Source organism: Amphimedon queenslandica, unplaced genomic scaffold (genome assembly GCF_000090795.2).
Source record: "Amphimedon queenslandica unplaced genomic scaffold, v1.1 AMPQUscaffold_13519, whole genome shotgun sequence".
In the NCBI taxonomy this organism is placed as follows: domain Eukaryota; kingdom Metazoa; phylum Porifera; class Demospongiae; order Haplosclerida; family Niphatidae; genus Amphimedon; species Amphimedon queenslandica.
The window spans coordinates 314,382-336,818 of record NW_003546245.1 but is presented as its reverse complement, the minus strand read 5'-3'; the positions used below and the strand labels follow the sequence as shown (position 1 = coordinate 336,818).

General features: G+C 36.3%; 5 protein-coding genes across 8 annotated transcripts in view; 3 read left to right on the top strand and 2 right to left on the bottom strand.

The window, feature by feature from the left end:
• Nucleotides 1-2: 2 nt before the first annotated feature.
• On the bottom strand, nt 3-3,100 carry LOC100633328 (growth factor receptor-bound protein 2-like). Its single transcript, XM_003382800.3, has 5 exons — nt 2,875-3,100; nt 974-1,071; nt 793-915; nt 582-741; nt 3-425 (listed from the first exon to the last, which is right to left on the bottom strand). The coding sequence occupies exons 1-5, from the start codon at nt 2,950-2,952 to the stop codon at nt 252-254; spliced, it is 633 nt and encodes a 210-aa protein (XP_003382848.1). The 5' UTR covers nt 2,953-3,100; the 3' UTR covers nt 3-251.
• A 223-nt stretch (nt 3,101-3,323) lies between these two features.
• Nucleotides 3,324-7,741, top strand: LOC109582468 (SUN domain-containing protein 2-like). Of its 3 annotated transcripts, none has more exons than XM_019997190.1 (19): nt 3,324-3,462; nt 3,596-3,873; nt 3,937-4,026; nt 4,342-4,383; nt 4,475-4,564; nt 4,634-4,751; nt 4,803-4,836; nt 4,893-4,956; nt 5,084-5,412; nt 5,542-5,652; nt 5,728-5,934; nt 6,056-6,151; nt 6,199-6,288; nt 6,475-6,544; nt 6,592-6,839; nt 6,893-6,955; nt 7,046-7,150; nt 7,210-7,302; nt 7,391-7,741. In XM_019997190.1, the coding sequence occupies exons 1-19, from the start codon at nt 3,431-3,433 to the stop codon at nt 7,505-7,507; spliced, it is 2,277 nt and encodes a 758-aa protein (XP_019852749.1). In that variant the 5' UTR covers nt 3,324-3,430; the 3' UTR covers nt 7,508-7,741. The 3 variants fall into 3 exon arrangements, with proteins under 3 accessions (XP_019852749.1, XP_019852757.1, XP_019852746.1); XM_019997198.1 differs by having other exon boundaries at nt 3,593-3,873; nt 4,478-4,564; XM_019997187.1 differs by having other exon boundaries at nt 3,593-3,873.
• A 62-nt stretch (nt 7,742-7,803) lies between these two features.
• On the top strand, nt 7,804-14,294 carry LOC100633072 (protein KIAA0556-like). 2 transcript variants are annotated; one of them, XM_019997151.1, is made up of 25 exons: nt 7,804-7,897; nt 7,940-8,025; nt 8,086-8,222; nt 8,269-8,317; nt 8,364-8,455; nt 8,512-8,582; nt 8,687-8,792; nt 8,835-9,527; nt 9,628-9,842; nt 9,962-10,289; nt 10,350-10,588; nt 10,672-10,766; nt 10,868-10,970; nt 11,023-11,117; nt 11,175-11,217; nt 11,266-11,442; nt 11,490-11,607; nt 12,513-12,844; nt 12,973-13,042; nt 13,105-13,206; nt 13,274-13,384; nt 13,442-13,689; nt 13,741-13,883; nt 13,948-14,012; nt 14,064-14,294. In XM_019997151.1, the coding sequence occupies exons 1-25, from the start codon at nt 7,844-7,846 to the stop codon at nt 14,132-14,134; spliced, it is 3,843 nt and encodes a 1,280-aa protein (XP_019852710.1). In that variant the 5' UTR covers nt 7,804-7,843; the 3' UTR covers nt 14,135-14,294. The 2 variants fall into 2 exon arrangements, with proteins under 2 accessions (XP_019852710.1, XP_019852705.1); XM_019997146.1 differs by having other exon boundaries at nt 8,832-9,527.
• Nucleotides 14,295-14,373: 79 nt separating this feature from the next.
• LOC109582451 (uncharacterized) lies at nt 14,374-17,633 on the top strand. The gene is made up of 5 exons (XM_019997169.1): nt 14,374-14,980; nt 15,033-15,572; nt 15,962-16,483; nt 16,586-16,642; nt 16,691-17,633. The coding sequence occupies exons 1-5, from the start codon at nt 14,914-14,916 to the stop codon at nt 17,443-17,445; spliced, it is 1,941 nt and encodes a 646-aa protein (XP_019852728.1). The 5' UTR covers nt 14,374-14,913; the 3' UTR covers nt 17,446-17,633.
• LOC105313137 (sorting nexin-14-like) overlaps nt 17,589-22,437 on the bottom strand; it is a 7,577-nt gene continuing 2,728 nt past the window's right edge. The window contains exons 7-30 of the mRNA XM_019997160.1: nt 22,256-22,343; nt 22,114-22,198; nt 21,893-22,058; nt 21,767-21,842; nt 21,656-21,700; nt 21,518-21,601; nt 21,305-21,410; nt 21,176-21,252; nt 20,982-21,069; nt 20,794-20,927; nt 20,577-20,744; nt 19,447-19,657; nt 19,349-19,379; nt 19,187-19,236; nt 19,041-19,138; nt 18,860-18,968; nt 18,693-18,807; nt 18,576-18,645; nt 18,456-18,522; nt 18,351-18,401; nt 18,200-18,293; nt 18,074-18,144; nt 17,963-17,993; nt 17,589-17,901 (exon numbers count right to left, since the gene is read on the bottom strand). Coding sequence (XP_019852719.1) covers nt 17,682-17,901; nt 17,963-17,993; nt 18,074-18,144; nt 18,200-18,293; nt 18,351-18,401; nt 18,456-18,522; nt 18,576-18,645; nt 18,693-18,807; nt 18,860-18,968; nt 19,041-19,138; nt 19,187-19,236; nt 19,349-19,379; nt 19,447-19,657; nt 20,577-20,744; nt 20,794-20,927; nt 20,982-21,069; nt 21,176-21,252; nt 21,305-21,410; nt 21,518-21,601; nt 21,656-21,700; nt 21,767-21,842; nt 21,893-22,058; nt 22,114-22,198; nt 22,256-22,343 — 2,335 coding nt within the window. The 3' untranslated portion in view covers nt 17,589-17,681. The remainder of the gene's footprint in view (nt 17,902-17,962; nt 17,994-18,073; nt 18,145-18,199; nt 18,294-18,350; nt 18,402-18,455; nt 18,523-18,575; nt 18,646-18,692; nt 18,808-18,859; nt 18,969-19,040; nt 19,139-19,186; nt 19,237-19,348; nt 19,380-19,446; nt 19,658-20,576; nt 20,745-20,793; nt 20,928-20,981; nt 21,070-21,175; nt 21,253-21,304; nt 21,411-21,517; nt 21,602-21,655; nt 21,701-21,766; nt 21,843-21,892; nt 22,059-22,113; nt 22,199-22,255; nt 22,344-22,437) is intronic.

The following is a 22,437-nucleotide window of genomic DNA, read 5'->3' as shown; positions in this document are numbered from 1 at the left end:
AATTTTGTCGAGGGAAGGAACTAAGCAGAAAAAATAATTTTGTATAAAGAAAAATAAGTCATGAATCCACATTATTACAAACAAACAAAAAAACAACAAGAAACAAAATAAAATTATTAATGACAACAACAACAAGAAGTAGGACAACAGTTGAAAACTATGAAAGCATTCTTATAATAATAATAATAATAATAATAATAATAATAATAATGATAAATTAAAGATAATTATTGTTGACTAGATAAGTTTCCTCAAGAGTCCTTTACAGCAACATAGGGGACAGGGAATAATCCTTCTTCGTTGGTTCTCTTGTTCCGACCTTTCCACCAGTTGGCATCAGATTTATCAAGGACTACTACCTCATCGCCTTTTGTCAGGCCAAGCTCTCCTTGCTCTTGTGGTTGGAAATCAAACTTTGCAATTACCTTAAGGAGACGAGAGGAGAGAGAGAGAGAGAGAGAGAGTGAGAGAGAGAGAACAAAATAAGAATACAAGAATGAATGGATGAATAGAAGAAAAATGAAAGAGCAAGCAAAAAGAAAAGGAGAAATACATTTAGTACACATGTACGCTGTACGTACGGTTTCTGGTTCTCTTAGGAAGATTTTCTGTCCACGACTGACAGAGGACGTCTTGTGATACTTGATCATCTCGTTTAGCGAACTGAACTTGACAAGCCACAGGAAGTACTTGCCAGCTCCGTCTCTGAGAACCTTAAAGTGTTGAACTGAATCTTGAAACCTGATGATACAAAATTACAATAACAAATTTAAAAATAAAGTCAACTCTCACTTGACAGATAAAGAGAAATCTCCAGGGGAACTTTCACTATCACGAACTAGAAACGCTCCGTCAAACTTTTGATTTTTTAACAAGTCCTCTGCTTTAGCTCTTGACATTTTCCCTTGATACCAGCTGGAGAGAGAGAGAGAGGAGAGAATGTGGTCAAAAAATTATACTTATAAGAGCTTACTCGACAGTATTTAACTGAACATAATTCTTTGGTATCAGCCCTTCTCTGCCGTCCTTCTCGGCTTTGTACCAATTGGGGTCTTCATCAGTACTTAATATCTGACAAAACAGAATAAAAATAATTTCAATAATGAAGGATGGGAAGAATTCCTGGCAAGAGAGCAAAGTAGCAAATCGTAAACAAACAACCATATTTGGTAACATTTAGTAACAATAATGATTCTGAAGCAAACACCACATGATAAAGGAGCTAAGTTGGAGGGGGCAGACACAAGAAAAGAGAAAGGGACAGAGACACACACATTGTATTCACAACTGATTAATTAGGCTTCCTATGAGAAAACACCCACAAAGACAACCTTTCATTATTATACACACTACACTACAGACAGGAGAGTAACTGAATACTTCCTTTATCACAGTCATCATTGGACTGTGATCACAATGTGAATCAACTGATTACTCAAACAAATAATCAAATATGGCATAAAGTATTAAAATGTAAGTATAATCACAATGCAAATGTATATGTACATGTCACAATGATAGGAGAGATACATATGTATGTACATGTACATACGTATGTGAATAGAATACATTTATGATACAAGATGAATAGAGATTTCAAGATATACTAGTAGCCTTGAATGACATTAACAATTTGTTCAATAAAGAGGAAACTGATTACAGTTATCTCCCTTGTATACATGAATGGATTTGTACACAACTTCACATGCGTATATATCATCAATCAATGGGATTATTACAAACACTAAAGCTACAACAAAAGTTAGCTATGACAACAATACGTCAACATGGTGCATATACATGTAAGCCGGCCTGTACAGCTGTGTACATGCAAGCACGACCAGTAGTCCAGTCTTGTATAGCAGGTTTCTTTCATTCGGCCAGAGCACTTTCTTTTCGTTCGCCATGCTCCAAAAAATGAAAATTAAAAATAAACAAAAATATAAAGAACACACGCAGTAAATGGCAAATTCTTTTCACATAATCAAAATGACTGTATTTTTTTCACACACAAAACCTAAAAAGGTTGACACAATGAAAATCCAGCTTTCTGCATTAAGAAATTGCTATGCTTTTCCCCAGCATAATTTTGTGCATGCAGTGCAATAAAATCTCTTAAAATGAGCCCCTACATCAGATCTATTGCATTGACAGGTTACATGAAATTACTAGTAAATGATGTAATTGTGAATGAACTCTTAGTGTAGTAATCAATAAGGCAGTAATGACTTAATATAATAATAATAATAATGATAATAATAATAATAATATGACAATAATAATAATGAAAAGAAAGAACGCATACAATGTACAAGCAATAAAAACACAAGTGTAATTGTGTATAAAAGAATAGGACGGGGTTTATAAACAATATACTGTTAGTTTAAAATACAGGGTAGAGTTTAGGAGTGACGTTAGTTTAGAGAGGAGAGAGGGAGAGAGAGTATATAGTACGTCTATTGATAGATTGAAAGCCAATAATAATAAATAAATAATAATAACAAACAATAATAATAATAATAATAATAATAATAATATGATAAATAATGCAGCGACATAGCACATACAACTTAACAAGAAGAATCACACAAAAGTGACATGTGTAGGCATATGTATACATTCCATACTAGTCATTAGATTGTGTAAGTATTTGTACATATACATGTAGGTCAGTGCGTGCGTGGGAGTAAGTGACACAAAATTAAAAAAACATGTCACGTACATGTACTTATGAATGAATAATGGGAGACATACATGTGTACATGTACATGTAATGATGTTATAGATACAATAAAGTCCCATCCAGTCTATCAACTAATATAAACCTGAAGACATCTGATGGGGAAAGAGTAGGTTAAGGCTTAATAAACTTACTTTCACGATCTGGCCTTTACCAAATGATAGTTCGTCTTCACTGGTTGCTTGAAAATCGTACATTCCAACAGCTTCCATCCCCTCTCCCTCTGGCCTTCACCGAACGTTCGACTACTAAGAGTTAATGCACACAAACAGACACAGTACGAGATTTATTCAAAGGAACAGGTTCTCCACTAACTAAGTAAGCGAATTTACTAGTAGAGGTAAAGGTCACGTGAGAGCTCACGTGACACTTTGCATCACTATGTGACGTTTTTATCAAAATGAGCCTGCATTTTCCCCAAAAGCAAAGCCTAGAAAAATTACAGATACTCTAAACATATGCAATATCGTGAAAGATATTATACCATTAATACTTTTAAAGGAATACAAAGGATTGAGTCAATAAAAAGTTTTATTAGGAAAAAATGAGCCCACATCACGTGACTGTTTTGTCATCTGAAAATTGGTTTCCATCACGTGACCACGCGCACATGCCTTCTGGTACTTGGTCTTCTTCATATTGGACTTCCCTTTTATTTCCTTTCCCCTACCCTTTCATAGATAATTCATAATGGCTAGTGCTGCCAGAAGACCAAGAAAGAGGTATGTTTAATCCTTTATGTTTTGGCAAACTTTAAAATATGTTTATATGGACCTGAAAATATAATCATTATGTATGTATATATTAATTTATGCTATTCTCTCTCTCCCTCTTTTCTACTCTTTAATATAGTACTAACAAGCGTTTGAACGACATTCAACAAGATGATTTCGTTCCTCGTAGAAGTCCCAGAATTAACAAAAAGCATGGACAAGGACTACCCAGGCCTGGTGGGGGTGGATACCCACTGCTAGTCGCTACACGTCCGAGTCTTATTTCGTATCGGAGCGATACCAGCGTGCTTGATGAGAGTGGACAGAGCGTCCCTAGTACCTTTGATAATGATACTACCCTTGATTCAACAACTACTACAGAAACCAGTGTACAACATGATCATACTTATTCTTCCACATGTACGTTTAACTTTTAAAATAATAATAATTATTATTATTTTATTCTCTCTCTCGCCTCGTTAGATCATGGCTATCAGCCTCAGCCTGGAAGAGCCTTTGTATTATCTGATGATGTCATTCCAGTTACTAGTAGCCCTAATAATAGACTTTATGGTATTGCATGTACATATACTTAATTGCATTACATGTTCATGGACACAATAACACTCATTGATCTAATCTCCTACTATGAATGACATGTATTTATTTGTATTGTGTGCATAATGTGAACGCATGTAATGTGTATATGGTTCGTGTTGTCTCTTTTTAGTTCCTATAGTATAATTACTAGACTTACTAATGCACCTAGTAGTTCCTATATCATTATTAACACGAGCATGCTTCAAAAATTCCTACATACTTGTTATATTTTTAGATGTATGTAGCCGTGATAAATTATTATTAGATATTGTATTTTTGTTTTTTTAGGATTAGATGTTAGCGATGATGAAGAGACCTTTATCGCAAAAGGTACGTGTATGTCCATTACTCCATTCTTCACTTGTGAAATGTACCATTATTTTTATGTTACTTGTGAATGATTGATACTTTTTATTATTAGAAGATGGTGACGTGGTTCGATCCCCAAGGGAATACAATAGACATTACAAAGAGAGGACATTGACTCCTAGGAAACAAGCAGATGCAGCTGGTAATTAATTGCTACTTGTAATCTGTTTTTATGTCCTAATTGTTACAAAACCTTTTCTTTTTTTTGTAGGCGCATCTTTCCTAACAAGTCTTCTATCTTTATTTATTCGTTTTGTGTATAGAATCGGATCTTTAATCTATTTGTTGTCAAACACTGTCTTCTGCTGTGATATTACATTATTGAACAAGTACAATTCTACACTGACCCTGTGTCACTCTTTTTTCTTTATTTTTTGTAGGTTAGGACAAATTTTTAATGGCCCAAATGGACGGGTGAGCCTGTTACTTATATGCAATAATGTATTTATTATTATTATTTATTCCTCTAGAGGCAAAGGTTTGGTTTTGTTCTTCTCTTTTTGGCTTTCTTTATTGTCTGTCTGTGTCTAATTGGTAAGCTACCACTATAATAATTACTAAAATTGCATGTACTGTACATGTACGTCAGTAATGCCACGCCTTTGATTGATATGCGTACACTGCCGAGCTAACATATACATGACTGTTTAAATTTTTCTAGTCCCCCATCTGCCAGCAGCTGCTCCCTCCCTCCCTCCTCCTCCTCCCCCTCCTCCTGTTACTGCAACAACAGAAACTTCATTCTCCACGATCACTACTACAGTTGTCCCCTCTCCACCTCCTGCTCCTCCCTCTCCCCCTTCTCCTCCCTCTCTCCCTTCTCCCCCTTCTCCTCCTTCTCCTCCTCCTTCGTCTATTTCTGAGAAGGAACTCTCCAATATTAAGAGTCAAATCGAGGCACTGAGGATTAGAGTTGAAGAAGTTTCTGTAAAGAGTAGTTCTGATGTTCTCTCTCTTACTGACACCTTTAACAGTTTGAGTGTTAATAAGGTGCAGTATGCACTTTAGCACTATTTCATTTTCTGTCTTTGTTTACATGTACTTCAATAGATGTACAATATGACTTAATGATCCACTCTCTCTCTCTCTCTCTCTCTCTCTCTCTCTCTCTCTGTTTAGGAATTGAATAAATTGGAAGCTGCAGTTGATACCAAGTTAGAGTCAATCAAAGACATAGAAAGGAAGAGAACTGATGTACTTATTAATCAGCTTAAGACTGACCTTCAACAGGTAACCCAAACAGAATAAAGTACATGTAGTATGTATTATTCCTCCTTCCCTGTGCATACACATACACGTATACAGCTCTCCGCTGAATTGCAGACCTCAAAAGCCGACAGGCAAGCCGCCATTGATAGATTGACGCTTGAATTACAAAAGAAACCAAGTGGGGATGGATTGAGTGAAGCGCGTGTGAGAGAGATTGCACAAGATGTGATCGAGCGGAAATATAAAGAGATCCTGAAACTAATTGATAGCCATAACAATAGACAATCAACTGAAATTGATGAGGTACGCATTGATAACTTTTTATGCTTGACATAACTAGCCCTATTGTGTCTAGTTATGCTGTACATGTATACATGGTTTCATGTTGTGTAGAAAGTTAGATATAACAATTATCTTTTTGTAGTTGAAAGAGCAGCTCAAGGTGTTGCCAACTTTTAAAGCTCAGCTTACTCAGATTGAAACCAATTCTGGAACACTTTCGGACAGATTTAGTGGAAAGGTAATCTATTCCAATTAAAGCCCATCATTAGTATAGTGTCATTCTAGTTTACTGAGTTGTCTAATGATTTGACGTCACTCAAGGCTAACGAAATTCTTGGCAAAGAGAACACGAAAAAGATCAATGACAAGTTACAAGTAATTAACGGAGAAAGTATTAATTTATTATAATAATATGCCTTGAGTTAACAACAATCCTTGTGTTAATTCAGTCTAATTTGCAACATAGTAGCATAATATATGTACATTTACTTGTGTCATGCATGTAGGCCACTGTACATTGTACAATGTACATGTATTATAATTTGTATTGTAATCTTTTAGGCTCTTTCCGATTCAATGGACCTGTTAGATAGTCTAGTTCAGAATCAAGCTACAGTTACTGTCACAGCAAGTATGTCCACTCCCCCAAGTGTTTATGACAAGTTACGATTTCTTTAGCTCCTTCTCCGTCTCCTAATACTCGACCAGTTGATGTCAACGAGGATCTTGTATTGAGTATAGTGAAGAGAGAGTTACTCCGATACAGTGCAGACCAGATAGAGAGGTTCGATTATGCTTTAGAGAATGCTGGTGGCAAAGTGGTGGGTCATTCTGATACTTATGATCTCTCGAGGAGTCGGGTTACATTACTTGGGATATCACTGCCTATTCCGGTGTCAAGACTGTCGCCTGATGCAGTCATACAGGTAATGCGTGGATGTACATGTACATACTTACTAGTTACTATTGATCTGTTTAGCCTAGTGTCTATCCTGGTGATTGCTGGTGCTTTACTGGCCAGAAAGGATTTACTGTTATCAAGGTAAGTTAATATGTACATGTACATGTTCATCAGTTCGTGTGTGTGTGTGTGTTTATCATTAATTTTCTCTCTCTCTCTCTCTCTCTTTAGCTTAGCCACAATATAATTATTGACTCCATTACATTGCAACATGTTCCAAAAGCTCTTTCGCCACATGGGACGGCAGCCAGTGCACCTAAAAATTTCAAAGTTTATGTATGTCTTATCCTCTTCCTTGATGATTTTGATGTCTTTTTTTTAATCATAAACTTTAGGCTCAGAACTCAGCCGATGAAGAGAACTCAGCTTTATTAGGTAGTTTTACTTACGAGCTTAAGTGTGACAACCCCATACAGTCATACTCAGTTGTAAGTTGGTCATAACTTTATTTCAAGTACATGTACTTATGCATAATGTTATTCTGGTGATCAGCACATTATTACTTCATTATTATAGGGAGGCTTGGAGGAGCCGTATAGATTTGTAAAGTTTGAGTTTGAATCTAACTATGGCAATCCATCGTACACCTGTGTCTACAGGCTCAGAGTCCATGGGTCGACAGCACCTAAGTAGGAGCTGGTCGCTGCTTAGGAAGAAACTTGTCTTGATTTTATTATTATAATTCATGGATGTACATGTAGTTACGTGTATTTTCTTTCAGTTATTAGATTATTATTGTGGACTATTAATATAGTCTTTTCTCCCCTTCCCTTCTCTCTTGCTCCCTCTCTCTTTCTCTCTATTCTGCGTGTGTTTGAGACCCACTTTGACTTATGTTTTTTGAATTAAAAAATTATTTTAAAAATTTGCAGACAAGACTTATGCGCATGCTCAATAGTTAGATTTGGCGGTAAATTGTTAGTAGGCGTGGCCAGTTGACAAGGTGATTGCGATTTGCTGAGCTGGCAAATGCAAAACAAGATGATGAGAAGTACTGGAGAAAGTAAAAAATCAGACAGAAAGGTATCTTATATATCCCGTATGCATAAATAGACCTCATCATAGAATCAAGCAGTGTCTGCTGGCAGTGGATTATACGCAATACCTGATGATTACGACCTGTATCTGATGAAACTTAGTGATAGAAATAGGTATGTGTATATATAAGTATTTCATTTTGTTGGTACTTAATAATTTTCCTTTTTTAAAAGAAAACTCAAACATCTACGACAGAAGAATCCAGAGCAGGTTTGCCTAGAGAAGAGAGAGGCAGGTTTTTCTGTATACATTAATGGCGAGCATTCATCTTCTTCTCAAAATCTCAAGAAAAGAGACACTAAAACAGCCGGTAAGTCCCTCTTGCCCTCTTCCCCCTCCATTGCATAATCTAATAGACACAAAGAAGAGAAGAGAACCGACTCCGGATCTGGATTTATTAAGAAAGTGGGTGTGTCATCCATTATAATTATTAATTAGAATAAATCATTAGGAGTCAATCAGGTAGAAGAGGGTGGGGTCAAGACTCAATTGCCGTCAGAACTGAAAGCGGAGATCCTATCACTATTGACGTTCCTTCCTCCTGTAAACGATACATATTACATGTACAGTGTATGTAGCAATAATGAATTTTCTCTTAGCTGTAGTATCAGAGGATTATGATGATGATGATGATTTTGAGAGTGAAACTACTAAAGAAGACATTGAAGAAGTATTTAGATATGTCACTCATGACCTTTCTTATGATCTCTCTCTCTCTCTCTCCCTCTCTCTCTCTCTCCCTCCCTCTCTCTCTCTCTCTCTCTCTCTCTTTAGATGATAGAATCTGACAGTATTGAAGAAGAGGAGGAGAGCTCTGAAACAGCAGCTAATACTCAGTCACCATCTTTACTATATTTTCATTCATCTCAAAACTCCAATAGTACGTGGTATAGTATATATTGTTTTATTTTTTGTTTAGTAGCAGTAACCCGGACACTTAGTGCTCTCTCTCGCAAGGCTACTTCAAGAAATGAAGATAGAGTAGACGATAGTTTAAATGAAGCGGCAGACAATGGTCAAGAAAGACTGAGTGTAGCATCATTGTTTAAAGATAAGAATTCACAGCAAGACGTGGAATCAGTTCAGTATCATAAAGAATCATTATCTCATCATTTTAAGCATAATATCGATTCGTGTTCTGTTCAAAAAGAGTCAAACTTTGATCAACAGGATTCACTCACTGATCAACAGGAATCATTCTCTGATCAACAGGAATCATTCTCTGATCATTGTGATGTACCTTCAAATCAAAATCTAACTTCTCTCTCTCCTCCTTCACCTCCCCATCCTCCTCTCTCTCCTCCTTTATCTCCCCATCCTCCTCTCTCCCCTCCTTCATCTTCGCATCCTCCTCTCTCTCCTCCTAATTTCTCTACACTCCTCCAAAGAGCATTCCCCGATGAGAGTGTGCCACATCATTCATTGTCATTAGCTTTGTTATTAAAAAGAAAAGGATTATTAGCTGATGAAACCTCTAGACCACGATCAGACCAATCAACTAGCAGGAGCAATAACAATATGAATGATACATGCAGTAGTGATGAGAGAAAAAGAAATACTAGATCAGCTAAGAGCTTGCATAGTTTTGACCTGGGGGACATTAGTACTAATAAAGGTACAGTATATGTATTTTATAATACACCTGTTGCTTAATTGCTACTACTACTATTATTTGTTTGTTTATTTTTATTGTTAATTTCATTTATTTATTTTAGAGCCTCCTCCTCCTCATTCAGTGGCTCTTGATTCTCTCTTCTCCTCTAAACCCTCGTCCCTGATGGTGTCCCAACACAGACCAGATAAAGAAAGTAAGGATGAATCAAACAGGAGAAACTCACCACCTGCCAATCATGAAAGTGAAACAACAAGTCTACCTACATTCCTTGATTCAAATATCCCTGCGCCACCTGCTCCAAGACTAGCAACAGCTGTAAGTCTTTGCTGTATACAATATACCACCTGTCATTAGTTTATCATTCCATAAGTCGCATATGTACACACACAGTAACTGTTACTTAAGCTAACTTACATGTACATGTATTATTTTAGACGTTGAGTAAAGGGCGTCGTCAGATACAGTGTGGCGATGGTATCCAGTGGGTGGTATCAGCTGAAGAAACCGAGAGCTCTCCTTCATTAACGTTTATATCACACCCACCACACCCACCTTGCATTGAAAGTGACGATTTGACATTACAGGATGAGTTAAGATCAAGCGATCAGTTGAGATCAAGCGATCAGTTGAGATCAAGTGATCAGTTGAGATCAAGTGATCAGTTGAGATCAAGTGATCAATTTAATATCAGCGAATTGAGGGAATCGATTCAAAGATTTGATAGGAGACGACACTGGAATGACATGGCATCAAGCGATCAAGGTATCATAATCTAAAATATCAATGAAATCATTGATATCTTAACACTTATCTCACCAATAGATGATATCTTGCAGGAATTCCTTATGAAACACAGAGAGACAGACGCTAATGAGCCAAAAGACACTCCCCTCTCCTTCCCACCTCCTCCAGTGACCAGTGACCAGTTTAATATACCAGTGTTACCCACCGGTAGCCAGTTGACACTCTTTATCAATAGTACATGGGGCGATAGGTATTACGTTGGTCTGACTGGTATAGAGATATTCAATGAGAGAGGGAATATACCTCCTACACAAGATGTAAGTGATGAAAACTACTTCATTATGCCACTCATAACCAGGATATAATATTATCATTCTGTATTGCTTTCTTTCTCTTTCAGATAACAGCATCTCCTCCAGACATTAACGTATTATCAGAATATAACGATGATCCGAGAATTGCTAGTAATCTACTGGATGGCATTAATGATACACGGTAATAATAATAATAATAATAATAATAATAACAATAATAACAATAATAATAATAATAATAATGATAGTGATGATGATGATAATGATGATGAATTATTGCAGGGATGATCTTCACATGTGGTTAGCTCCATATCTTCCTTATAAGGACCATCAAATTAGGATACTTTTTAAAGAACCAGTTACCATTGCAATGATCAGACTATGGGTACACACACACAATATTTATTGATGCATACATGTTGTATCTCTTCTCTCAGAATTACAACAAGTCGAGGATTCATTCTTACAGAGGTGTGAGGGACATTGAAATTTATTTGGACGAGCTGAAAATTTTCGAAGGAGAAATTAAAAGGTTTGACAGCTGCTTATAAACTTACATGTACATTTATAATTATTCCTTCCTTATCAGATCCACTGGTGGTGATATAGGAGGAGCTGAGAATAATTCAGAAGTATGAATGAAATCTAATTGATATGTTACCTCCTCTTTCTCTCTCTAGACTATATTATTCACAGTTGATGAGGATGTCTTGGCGTTAATTGCTTCAAATGATTCTATTTATCTCAAAAACTGCATTAGCAGGGAATCCATTAAAAGAGAGAAAATAGGAGAAGGAGAAAGCAATGAGGAGAACACTGCTTCATATAGCAGACCTTTGACATCAACTAGTCAACATGTACTTAAGTATATGTCTGCCCTCTCTTTGACCTCTTTACTTTGTAGAATGATTGTTTGGAGGGAAGACCAGAGACTGATCCAGCTGCTGTCAATGATAATGTACTGATGTCTCCTTTACTTGATGATATTTGTACAGGGAACTGGAATGAAATAATTGGAAATAGTAAATCATGAAATTATGTGCAGGCATATAATGTACAGTTAATTCAATTTTGATTGGACTCAGCTAAATTTACACAACACGAGTCATTTTTGATACAATGTCCTGTACAGAGACTTTGGCCTGATTTTGGAGCAACGTTAAAAAATTCGTAAAAAAGTTAAACTTGATTGGAATGAGCTCAAACTTTCTACACAACATAAGTACATGTATATGTATCAGAAAAATTTATAAAAATAGAGAATTCTCAACTTTTCATTTTTGGTGAAATTTGGCCAAAGTCCCTGTACTATAGTACAGGGACTTCAACCCGATTTTGGAGCAACTTTAAAAATTCGTAAAAAATCTAAACTTGATCAGAATGAGCTCAAACTTTCTACGCAACATAAGTACATGTATATGCATCAGAAAAAGTTATAAAAATGGAGAATTTTCTACTTTTCATTTTTGGCGAAATTTGTGTACTATAGTACAGGGACTTTGGCCTGATTTTGGAGCAACTTTAAAAATTCGTAAAAAATCTAAACTTGATTGGAATGAGCTCAAACTTTCTATGCAACATAAGGACATGTATATGCATCAGAAAAGTTATAAAATTGGAGAATTCTCTACTTTTCATTTTTGGTGAAATTTGGCCAAAGTCACTGTACTATAGTACAGGGACTTTGGCCTGATTTTGGAGCAACTTTAAAAATTCATAAAAAATCTAAACTTGATCAGAATGAGCTCAAACTTTCTACGCAACATAAGGACATGTACATGTATATGCATCGAAAAAAATTATTAAAATGGAGAATTCTTTCCTTGCCATTTTTGATGAATTGCCCTGTACTATAGTACAGGGTCTTTTGCCAGATTTTTGAGCAATTTTACTTCCAGAAAGATTTTATTTATTACTGCTTTTCTAGGCATTTTATTGACACTCTTGTCCAATTGGGGTAACAAGGATAGGATTGGATTGACTCAAATTCAGTTGCTTGATTCTGATCTCTCCCCAATCTCACTCTCACCCTCACAACTCTCACTCTCTGACTCCGCCGAGTCCGCCCACACACTAACGAATAATGACAACAGTTCCTTGACCAATCTCTTGAATGGTGTGACCATGACAACTGATTCAGAGTACATGTGGTCGGCAGGATACTCAGGAAGTGGGATTGACTTAAAAATAGAACTAAAGGAAGATTTGAAGTTAGGAGGAATCATCATTTGGAATTATAACGAGGAGATGTCAACTGGAGTAAGTCTCATTTTATTAATGAATAATTGATTTATAATGTACATAATTATATTTCATGTACATGTAGCTCTAAAATTTGCAATCATCAAACTTAATTTGTTCACAAGTGTTTTTTGCTTTTTCAATAGGTCAAGTTACTAAGAGCACATGTAAATGAAAGACTAGTATCACCTTTGAATGGGTTCTTGTTGAGGAAAGGTTAGAGAGAGAGAGAGGAGAGAGGGGAAGAGAAAGGTTTCATACTAATGTTGACACAACAGGTCCTTCTAATGACCATTATGATTATGGACAGCTGCTCAAGTTTATGCTCCACCCACACGACGACAGACCCTCCCACATCTCAACCAACCTGCCCTGTGGATGTAAGAAAACTATTATTTATTTATTTATTTATTGTTGTGTACTTATTTTGTTAATTTTTATGCACAGTTGTGTATCAGATTCAGCTATTGAGTACATGGGGTGATCAGTATTACATTGGATTAACTGGTGTTGAGATCAAAGACCAAGATAATAAGACAATACCACTTTTGCCATCAAGTAAGTAATTCTTGCATGCTTATAGCACATGCACACACAACACTCCTTCTCTTTCAGATATAGCAGCTTATCCTGATAGTGTCAATGTATTGCAACCACCCAACAGTATAAGAGATGTCAGAACACCTGACAAGCTGATTGATGGAGTCATAGATTCGCACGAACCTCAACACATGTGGCTCTCACCAATATTACCTGGAATATACAACACTGTTTATATTATTTTTGATAAACCCCAAACACTCTCAAGCATTGCTATGTGGAATTACGGTAAAACTCCTTCAAGAGGAGTCAAAGAGTTTTCGGTAAGAGCTGGTATACTTTTATTAAGCAAAGAATGATCTTTTCTGCTGCAGATATTAGTAGATGATTTATTAATACACACCGGTCAAATGATGATTGCTCCTTCTCCATCTAGTGGCATACTGCCAACTGTATCTCCTCCAATAGCACCTCATTTAGTCCATCTTAATATGGAGTGTGATGAGGCTTTGTTGATGTAAGAAAAAGATCATAATTATGTCTTTCATAACTTTTACTTCTCATTTCTGTCTCCCTATCAGTCAGCATAATGATGATACTGTAAGTGGTACAGTTAGTTCAGTTACTGCTGTAGCAGCAACAAAAAGTGAGAGTTAGGAAACAGCAAATCATTTTTTTCTTGCATGTGTACATTTAGGAAGTCCAGGGAGACCAGTCACTGCAGTCCAATGCCCTAACAATGCTAATAAATTTACAAGAAAGCGATAAGCAGATATTTAATCTCGTCTCTTTCTCTCTGTCTACTGTATGTGCAACTTAATTCACTATTGAATCATAATTCTTTAGTATTCCAGCATACAATGTATTTTGATTATCATTATTATTATTGTTCATATTCAATCTATAGACCTTTCCACAGCTCATCAATGAATTATCATTAACAAGTCGGATAGATATATGCCATGGGCCAAAAGCTAATTTTCATAGATAATAGAGTATATTGAAATTCACTCTAATATCTATAAAAATTGCTATGGTTCTGATTCACACGAAAAGTCTTACTGCACTGCAATTTGGTCTTTGCTTGTAATAAAGAAAATTGTTACATTCTGCCCATCATTAAACTCTGATGTACATCTATCTTACAACATGGCAGCTATTCATTGCTAGATACACACACTATACAGTGGTGTGGGAAAGGTCTACTGACTCAGACTGTCTGATCATGCACTCTGCCCCTAATAGTCGACTAGTAATCTGTTGCCTGCATATTAGGCATGGACACAGCCTATTGTTGGAACAATAGAGTCAATATTGCCATGACAGAGTCACTTGTTATCATTGGCTGCTCTGTGGCACCAGTTATGGTAGAATTTAGTTTACTATTGGCGGGCAGTCATATGTGGGTGTAATTGGAAGCTCTTATAAGGTTTGTGTTGTTTATAATCAAACGTAGATACTGAGAGATATTGTGACAAGAATCAGTGTATAAACAGGCCCAGAGCAAAAAAAGGATCATTTGGCTATTATTGTCTTCAGATCTAGACATGTACAAATCTTACTTTGCTTCAACTATTAGTTGGATACTGCTATTTCTACTACTGCTACTGATAAGTGAGTCAAAATTCAATCTCTATGGTCTCTATCAATACTTCTCTATTGATAGACATTGTCAGCTCATCATGTAGCTATGGGTTTTTGACTTTTAATGCAATAAGGTCTCGTTTAAGAAGTTCCCCAGTCAATGATCAAATTAGACTCCTGGACAGTGAACTTAGAATTATGCCCGAGATGTCATTCACGTGCAACGGCACTATAAAAGGCATATACCTATCAGGCAGGATAAATGGATGCTGTGGTGACTATCCACAACTCCTGATATGGGAACCAGCAAAAGGAAGCAATTCCACTTTTGACTTGGTCTCTGCTACTCCTATTGAAATAGTTAGGATTTCAAGGCATGGGTATTTTTATTACGAGTTTGAAACACCACTCTCGTTTTACGAGAACAACGTCCTTGGTATGTACCAGCCTTCTGAAGATGATGGTTTTCAGGTTGCATATAATAGCAGCGTTTCTGATGCTCCCATCTCTTATACCTGTCCTCTTAAATCTGGCGATCCAGTCAGTCAGAAGATTGATATTACCGACACTAGGATTGTTCAACCCAGAAACAGTGATTTGCTATTAATGTCACCAGTAACAAGTAAGCTACTATTTTCATGATGTTGCAGTCATATGGGTACAATAATGTTTGTGTGTATGTGACATTTATTTTGGGGTATTTTTCATGAGAAATGTATATATTACAAGTATGATGTAAAGGTAATGACATGCATGTTTTTGTCTGCTTCTTTATTTACACAAAAGCGGTCAGATCTGTGCCCATTGAGCTTTTGAAGTTATCAACGAATCTTAATATGCTAGCACAAGCATGCCTGCCAGGTCTTGTATGGAATCTGTTGTTAGGGCTTGGCACCGCATACTCTAAGTATTAATTAAGTTAAAAGAGCCTATCACACCTGCCCACATCCCACCTTTTCATTTCGCTCTAATCATGACTTGTTCATAGTCCTTTTAATCTCATTTCAATAGGTGTGGAGTGTCTCCAGAATGTGCCAGATTTGTATAAAGTAAAAAACACTCGCATAGGCAATACCATCACACTAGGCAATCACAGCATAATATTTCCAAATATAGTCTTCAAGTGTGATGGGTACATAACCCACTGGTTCCATGGGCTTGTTTCTCAACAGCCAAGCAATATTAGTGACTCTGTCCAAGTACAAATATGGAGACCTATTATACAAGACAACCTTGGTGATGGAGGAAGAGGTTACAGGCTCATCAACTCCACTCCTATTTCCGTCTCTATTCGTTCAGACTCTAACATCATCATTAGACAACTTTCCAGGACGACAATCCGCCCTCCACTTCAAGTCATGAAAGACGATATTGTTGGCATATATCAGCCATCAGTGACTAGGAGCGAGTTGCTGTATAATGAATTTGGTGGTCCTGATAATCTGCATTTTCAACAAGAAGGAGCTATTGTCAATGAGGCTAATTTGAAAGCTACTTGCTCAGACCATTACCCGTTGCTATCTGCTCGTTTTGGTGAGTGCATTCATAAGTCCTTAAATGATATCAAGACATAATGTAATATGGAATGAAATTAATACTAATTTACATTGTTATTATTATTTTATTGTGTCTTAGTTACGGCACTCCCAACTTCAACGGTAACGATTTCTTCTTCAACAACAAAGGCAACAGGTATGTAACTATAAACTCTATCAAGCTATTATGCATCAATTTGTGTAGCTACATCCAGCAAGAGTCTTTCTTCTAGTGTTGGGCCAGCTTCTACACGTATTCCGGATGGGGCAAGTGATGGGATGTCACTGATGATCATCATTATATTATCCTGTGTGATTGGTGGAATATTGACACTGCTCATCATATCTCTCTTGGTCTTGGTTTTCGTCTTAAGAAATAAAAGAGAAGCTAAGAATACTGGTAGCACTTTGCCTCCATCAGTTCCCAATGCTGGTGTTAGCAATGGTAAAAGAGAGAGCAGCGATCTAGCAAGTAATTGCTATGCTCCAACCCAAGTTCCTTCTCCTGCTCCTTATGTGAATCCAGTCACAACTGTAGCTCCTCCATTATTAAATCCTATCCCTCACTCATCATCCATTTCTGAGGACAGCAGTCTGTCATCATCAGGTCCTGTTTCTCTTAGCAGTAATGTTTCCTATTCACCAGCTGCCAGACCAATTCCTGTTCTTCCAAATATTTCATATGCTACAACTGGAAATAGTCCAAGAGGTGTCAAACCAGCTATACCGGTTAAGCCAAATACGGCATACAAAAAGCCAACGTCTACCCAGCAACCTGTAAGACCTGTTTTACCAGTTAAACCAAATACAATTGGTGCTGGAGGTAGCAGGATCAAACCTATTGTACCGCTTAAGCCAAATGTGTCGTACAATGCCAGAGGAACTGCTATACCAGTTCAGCCAAACATCTCATACAGAGAAGTAGAGTTGGAGAGTAGCTGCGAATATTCGTATGTTTAAACTAAACTATAAACTATTCATTAATTATTATTGCAAGAGTACATAATAATAATAATGTACTCTTGATTATTGTCATTGATATCAATTTTTCTTCTGCTGTAATCCTGTAATGCATTATAATTTAGCTGTGATGAAAAGGTCTAAATTTTTAATTTTTTTTAAAGAATAAAAACAATAAACAATAAAAATTGCAACAATAGGTCTGTCTAAAACAATTTAACTTAATTTGGATGAAGTTATTGTGCCCTTAGTTCTGGAAATATTTCACAAACTACAACATCTAAAAGTGAAAACAAGAGGTGCTTGTTAAGCGTCTGAGACTGTAGTCCCTCTATAAGCAGTGACGTGTTATAAGTGAATGATTCTTTCCCTATTAATTGAACAAGAAGATCTGGTGGCCTGTTCAATACTGTATCTAATGCCAGCTTCCTTCTCGTCTCCTTTTCATCAGCTGTCCTACAAGCAATTAAAGAAATGAAGTGTAATTATTATTTTTGTACAAATTTAAGCCACGTACCTTGGTGGACTGTCATCAAAGAATAAACTATCTGTGTGTGTGTGTGTGTACAAAAAAGAAGAAATAATGCATTGAAGTTGTAGCAAGTTATGCATATATACTCCTACTTACATTGCAGGCGCTCAATGAGATCACACATCTCCGGCTCTTGGCATAAAAGTTCAATACGATTTGAGAGAAGACTGAGATAAATTAATTAAGGTCAACATTTAATAATATCATGGCCGTTTCTCTTACTCGTGAAATAGTGCTTCGATGCTTGATTGTCCTAATATCTTGACTGCTAGCAGAGCCGATAGCTTTGACTGAGATACTGAATATACATTGACACCTGAAAATGAGTAGAAGCAGAAAATGAACAATCATCTTTTAGATTTTTAATTCTCACCTAAAAATACTAATAAGTCCATTATTCCGTTTAAAACTATTCTTTTAGGCTCTAAAAATAAACAGTGAATAATTAACAAGTCCACTATGCAGATATTGATTATACCTGGCGATGATGAAATTGATTTCATTTTCTTATAGTTGCCTTTAGGAGAGAAATCATCGGCAAGATCCTAAAGTTACGCATAATACACGAAATCCAAGAAAAAATAGAATTTTCACTGACCCTTTGATATTTAGTAATAATGACTTGGTTCTCAGCTGTCTGTTCGTCAGTTTCTGCCTGTTTCTCTGGACTATAAAAGAACATTACAATACAATATTTTATGACAGCACGACTGACCAAGGTTCTCTGGGTGCTATAATAACACTTTCGTCCATAGCGACCAAAAGGTTCTCAAGGTGCTGTCCTTTCGGTTCTTTCTTAAGAGCCCGAGGGACAGACTTTATTATTTTACCTGTCATCAGTTTGACGTTAAAAGCAAAGCAAACCAGACTGACTGGTCTTACCTGCTTTATCGCCAACAGAGTCAGGCATGAATAGGGTAGTGTCGGAGGTCTCCGAGAGAAAACTTTGCAACAATTGGGAGTTTCTTATCTCAGGTTCCTGGACAAGTCTCTAAAGGAAAGGAAGGACGTAAAAACATAAAACAAGAGATAGGAAAACACAATTAATAATAATAATAATTACTTGTAAATAACTTTCGAGTTCTTTAGATCTTGACTCGATAAAGTTTTTGTCCAAATTATGAAACGCTCTTTTCGGTGGGAAATAAACAGTGACATTGCCTAAACAGGTGCAATTTAAATTGTGTGACAACGAAAAGAGAAACTTACGATAAAATTGCTTTATTCTGGAGTCAAGGACCACAAATTCCTTGTACCTCCTGTAATTATAAGATAAAGGTATTTGTGGACATTGAAATTGTATAGACTTGAACACAACTCGCATGCAAAAATACATGACACTATTAATGTATATACATGTAGAAGATTTACCTTCTAACTTTCACAGTGGAGGTTTTTCCATCTAAATAACAAGTGGATAATATATACAGTAGATAATTAATGAATAAAATAAAAATAATACATCATACCTCTCTCTTGTCTGGACACTATAATATAAACCGTGTATGGTTTGATTGAAGTGTGGACCGTCTCTGAGTCGACAATTTGAATGAGACATGAAGACACTATGACGCTCTCCTCCAACAGATCAGACATGGCCACTCCTCCTCCATTCTCACCCAAAGTGGGCGTGGGTGGATTTGATGATGAACGCTGCCTTGTAACTGAGAGGGGCGGAGTCTATAAAAAAATAAAATTAAACCCCCTTGGCCAAATTTCACCAAAAATGAAAAGTAGAGAATTCTCCATTTTTATAACTTTTTCTGATGCATATACATGTACTTATGTTGTGTAGAAAGTTTGAGCTCATTCCGATCAAGTTTGAGTTTTCTATGAATTTTTTAAGTTGCTCAAAAATTGGGCCAAAGTCCCTGTACTATAGTACAGGGATTTTGGCCAAATTTTGTCAAAAATGAAAAGTAGAGAATTCTCCATTTTTACAATGTTTTTTTATGCATATACATGTACTTATGTTGCGTAGAAAGTTTGAGTTGATTCTGATCAAAATTGGATTTTTTATGAATTTTTAAAGTTACTCCATAATTGGGCCAAAGTCCCTGTACTATAGTACAGGGATTTTGGTCAAATTTTGTCAAAAATGAAAAGTAGAGAATTCTCCATTTTTATAACTTTTTCTGATGCATATACATGTTCTTATGTTGTGTAGAAAGTTTGAGCTCATTCCAATCAAGTTTGAATTTTTTATGAATTTTTAAAATTGCTCAAAAATCGGGCCAAAGTCCCTGTACTATAGTACAGGGATTTTGGCCAAATTTCACCAAAGATGATTAGGAGAGAATTCACCACTTTTATAACGCCTTTGATGCATATTTAAGTATAAAAAGTGTAGGATGCAATGCCACTATGAATGGCTTAATTTGGCAAACCAGACTACAACTAGGATATCCTGTTAAGGCTTTTCACAGACTGGCAAAAGTGATGCACATAAATGGGCATTAATAGTGTTCACACTACGAAATGTGGTTTCAAATTAATACGCATCACACCCACCTCTAATATCTATGATTGACTTATTCTAGTTCTAGAGGCGGATTTTGTTGTGACATGATACAGTGCAGAAATAGAGCCCTTTACTTACTGTATTGAGACTTGCCTCCGATAAGTCGTTAGAAGAGCTGTAGGGCCTGATTTTTCTCTTTCTCCTGTTCCTCCATTTTTCAAAATGTCGATTAAGTGAGTGCTGGTCGGTGGATAATAATGATTTTCTTGTCTCGGCTGTTAACTTTGGGTAAAGATAGTCACAGTACTGAGAGAGAGAGAGAAGTAATCCAGTATCAAAATATGTCCTTTTTTACCTCTTGGCTTTGGCAGAATGATTCACAGAAAATGTCAGAAAGTGTTTCACTTGACAGCACAAATAGCTTGTCTAACAAACCTTGCCCAATTACTAAAGACAGTTTTGTCAGATCAGATATATCTCTATTTAGCACTATACAGATGTACACAGACATGTCAACCAATACATTATTATTGCTACTAGTACCATCTTTAATATCGGCTATTTTAGATTGATCCAGTACAATAGTTTGATCGGAAGAAGCGGTCGAATACAAACCACACAGCTGGTGAACCTAAAGACAAAGAGAGAAGGAATCAGTCATACATATATAAGATTGTTGAGATATGCATGCACAAGGATTCAAAGCTAATGCTAGAAGAAGACTAAATTCCTCTCACTTGATCAAGATAAATGTGAGCATTTTGAGCAAAAAGAGCGCCCATTCTTGTTCCAGCCACATCCTTTAACAAGTCACCTAATCATAATAATAAAGTTATTGATAGTTATTAATAGTTATTAATACTTACGGCATGTAAGATAAATCTGTAGTATGTGGATGGCATGTTGCATTTTGAGATATTGCATGAAAGAACATAACAACTTCTGATCACTAGTGATATTATTCAAAGTAATCTACATATAAAAAAAAGAGAGAGAGAGAGTGAGAGAGAGAAGAGACAAAGTAGAAAGAGAAAGAGGAGAATATTGACTGTAGAGCTACATAAAGCAATTTAGATTACTTGTAACTGTACTGTGTTTTGGTGTGAGAATTTCTCTAACAAAAAGACATTTCTTGAGGAAGGATAAGGCAATCTACACAGTTTCTGTAACATATAATTTAAAGAACCAGTGACATTATGGCTGGCCAATCAACTCACTGAATCCTTATCAAAGATTAATATTAGGATCATGTTTAAAAAATCCTAAAGAGAGGTTGAAATTGATAGATGAAAAAGAGGTTTAAATGAATGTATATATTTAAAACGTACAGGTGTTGACACATGTGCCATGGTTGGTATCATTATTTTTGAAGCAAACAATTCCTCCAAAAAGATCTTCATTACCCTAATAAAACTAATAATTAGGACACCTGTATCATTATAAGTCATACCCACTTGCTTTTAATGTTATCTGACGAGAGAAGAAAAGGGAGGGCAATCCTCGTAAGGTTCTTAAAGTAGCGAAACTCTCCAGTCTTTCCTTTCAATGCTGTGTGTAGGCGTGGCCCTAAGGTTTTTATGGCAACACTCTCAATCAGCTTCAACGAGGAATTTGGAGGAACTACGGTATTACATGATTATTTAAAGAGAGAAAGAGGAATGTGTCATATCAATACCTTTCTTCCTGACATTAATGTACAGCTGCATGTGTTCGGCCAGTACTTGAAGCAAAGGACCAGTCACAATCTTAGGAATATCCAGCTGGAATAAAAGCATTAATGGCTACACTGAGATTACCATTGCCAGAGGTATACTTACCTCCTTCACTCTGCATAAAAACAGACAGAGGGCGTGTCGAATAATTTTTCGAACTTGAGTATCAAATGATTTTGTTTGTGTAATATCCCTATAAATAGAACAGGCTACATTATGAAAACTAGCAGGCTACACAGACCAGCATACTAAAATACAGACCAGCATACTAAAATACAGACCAGCAT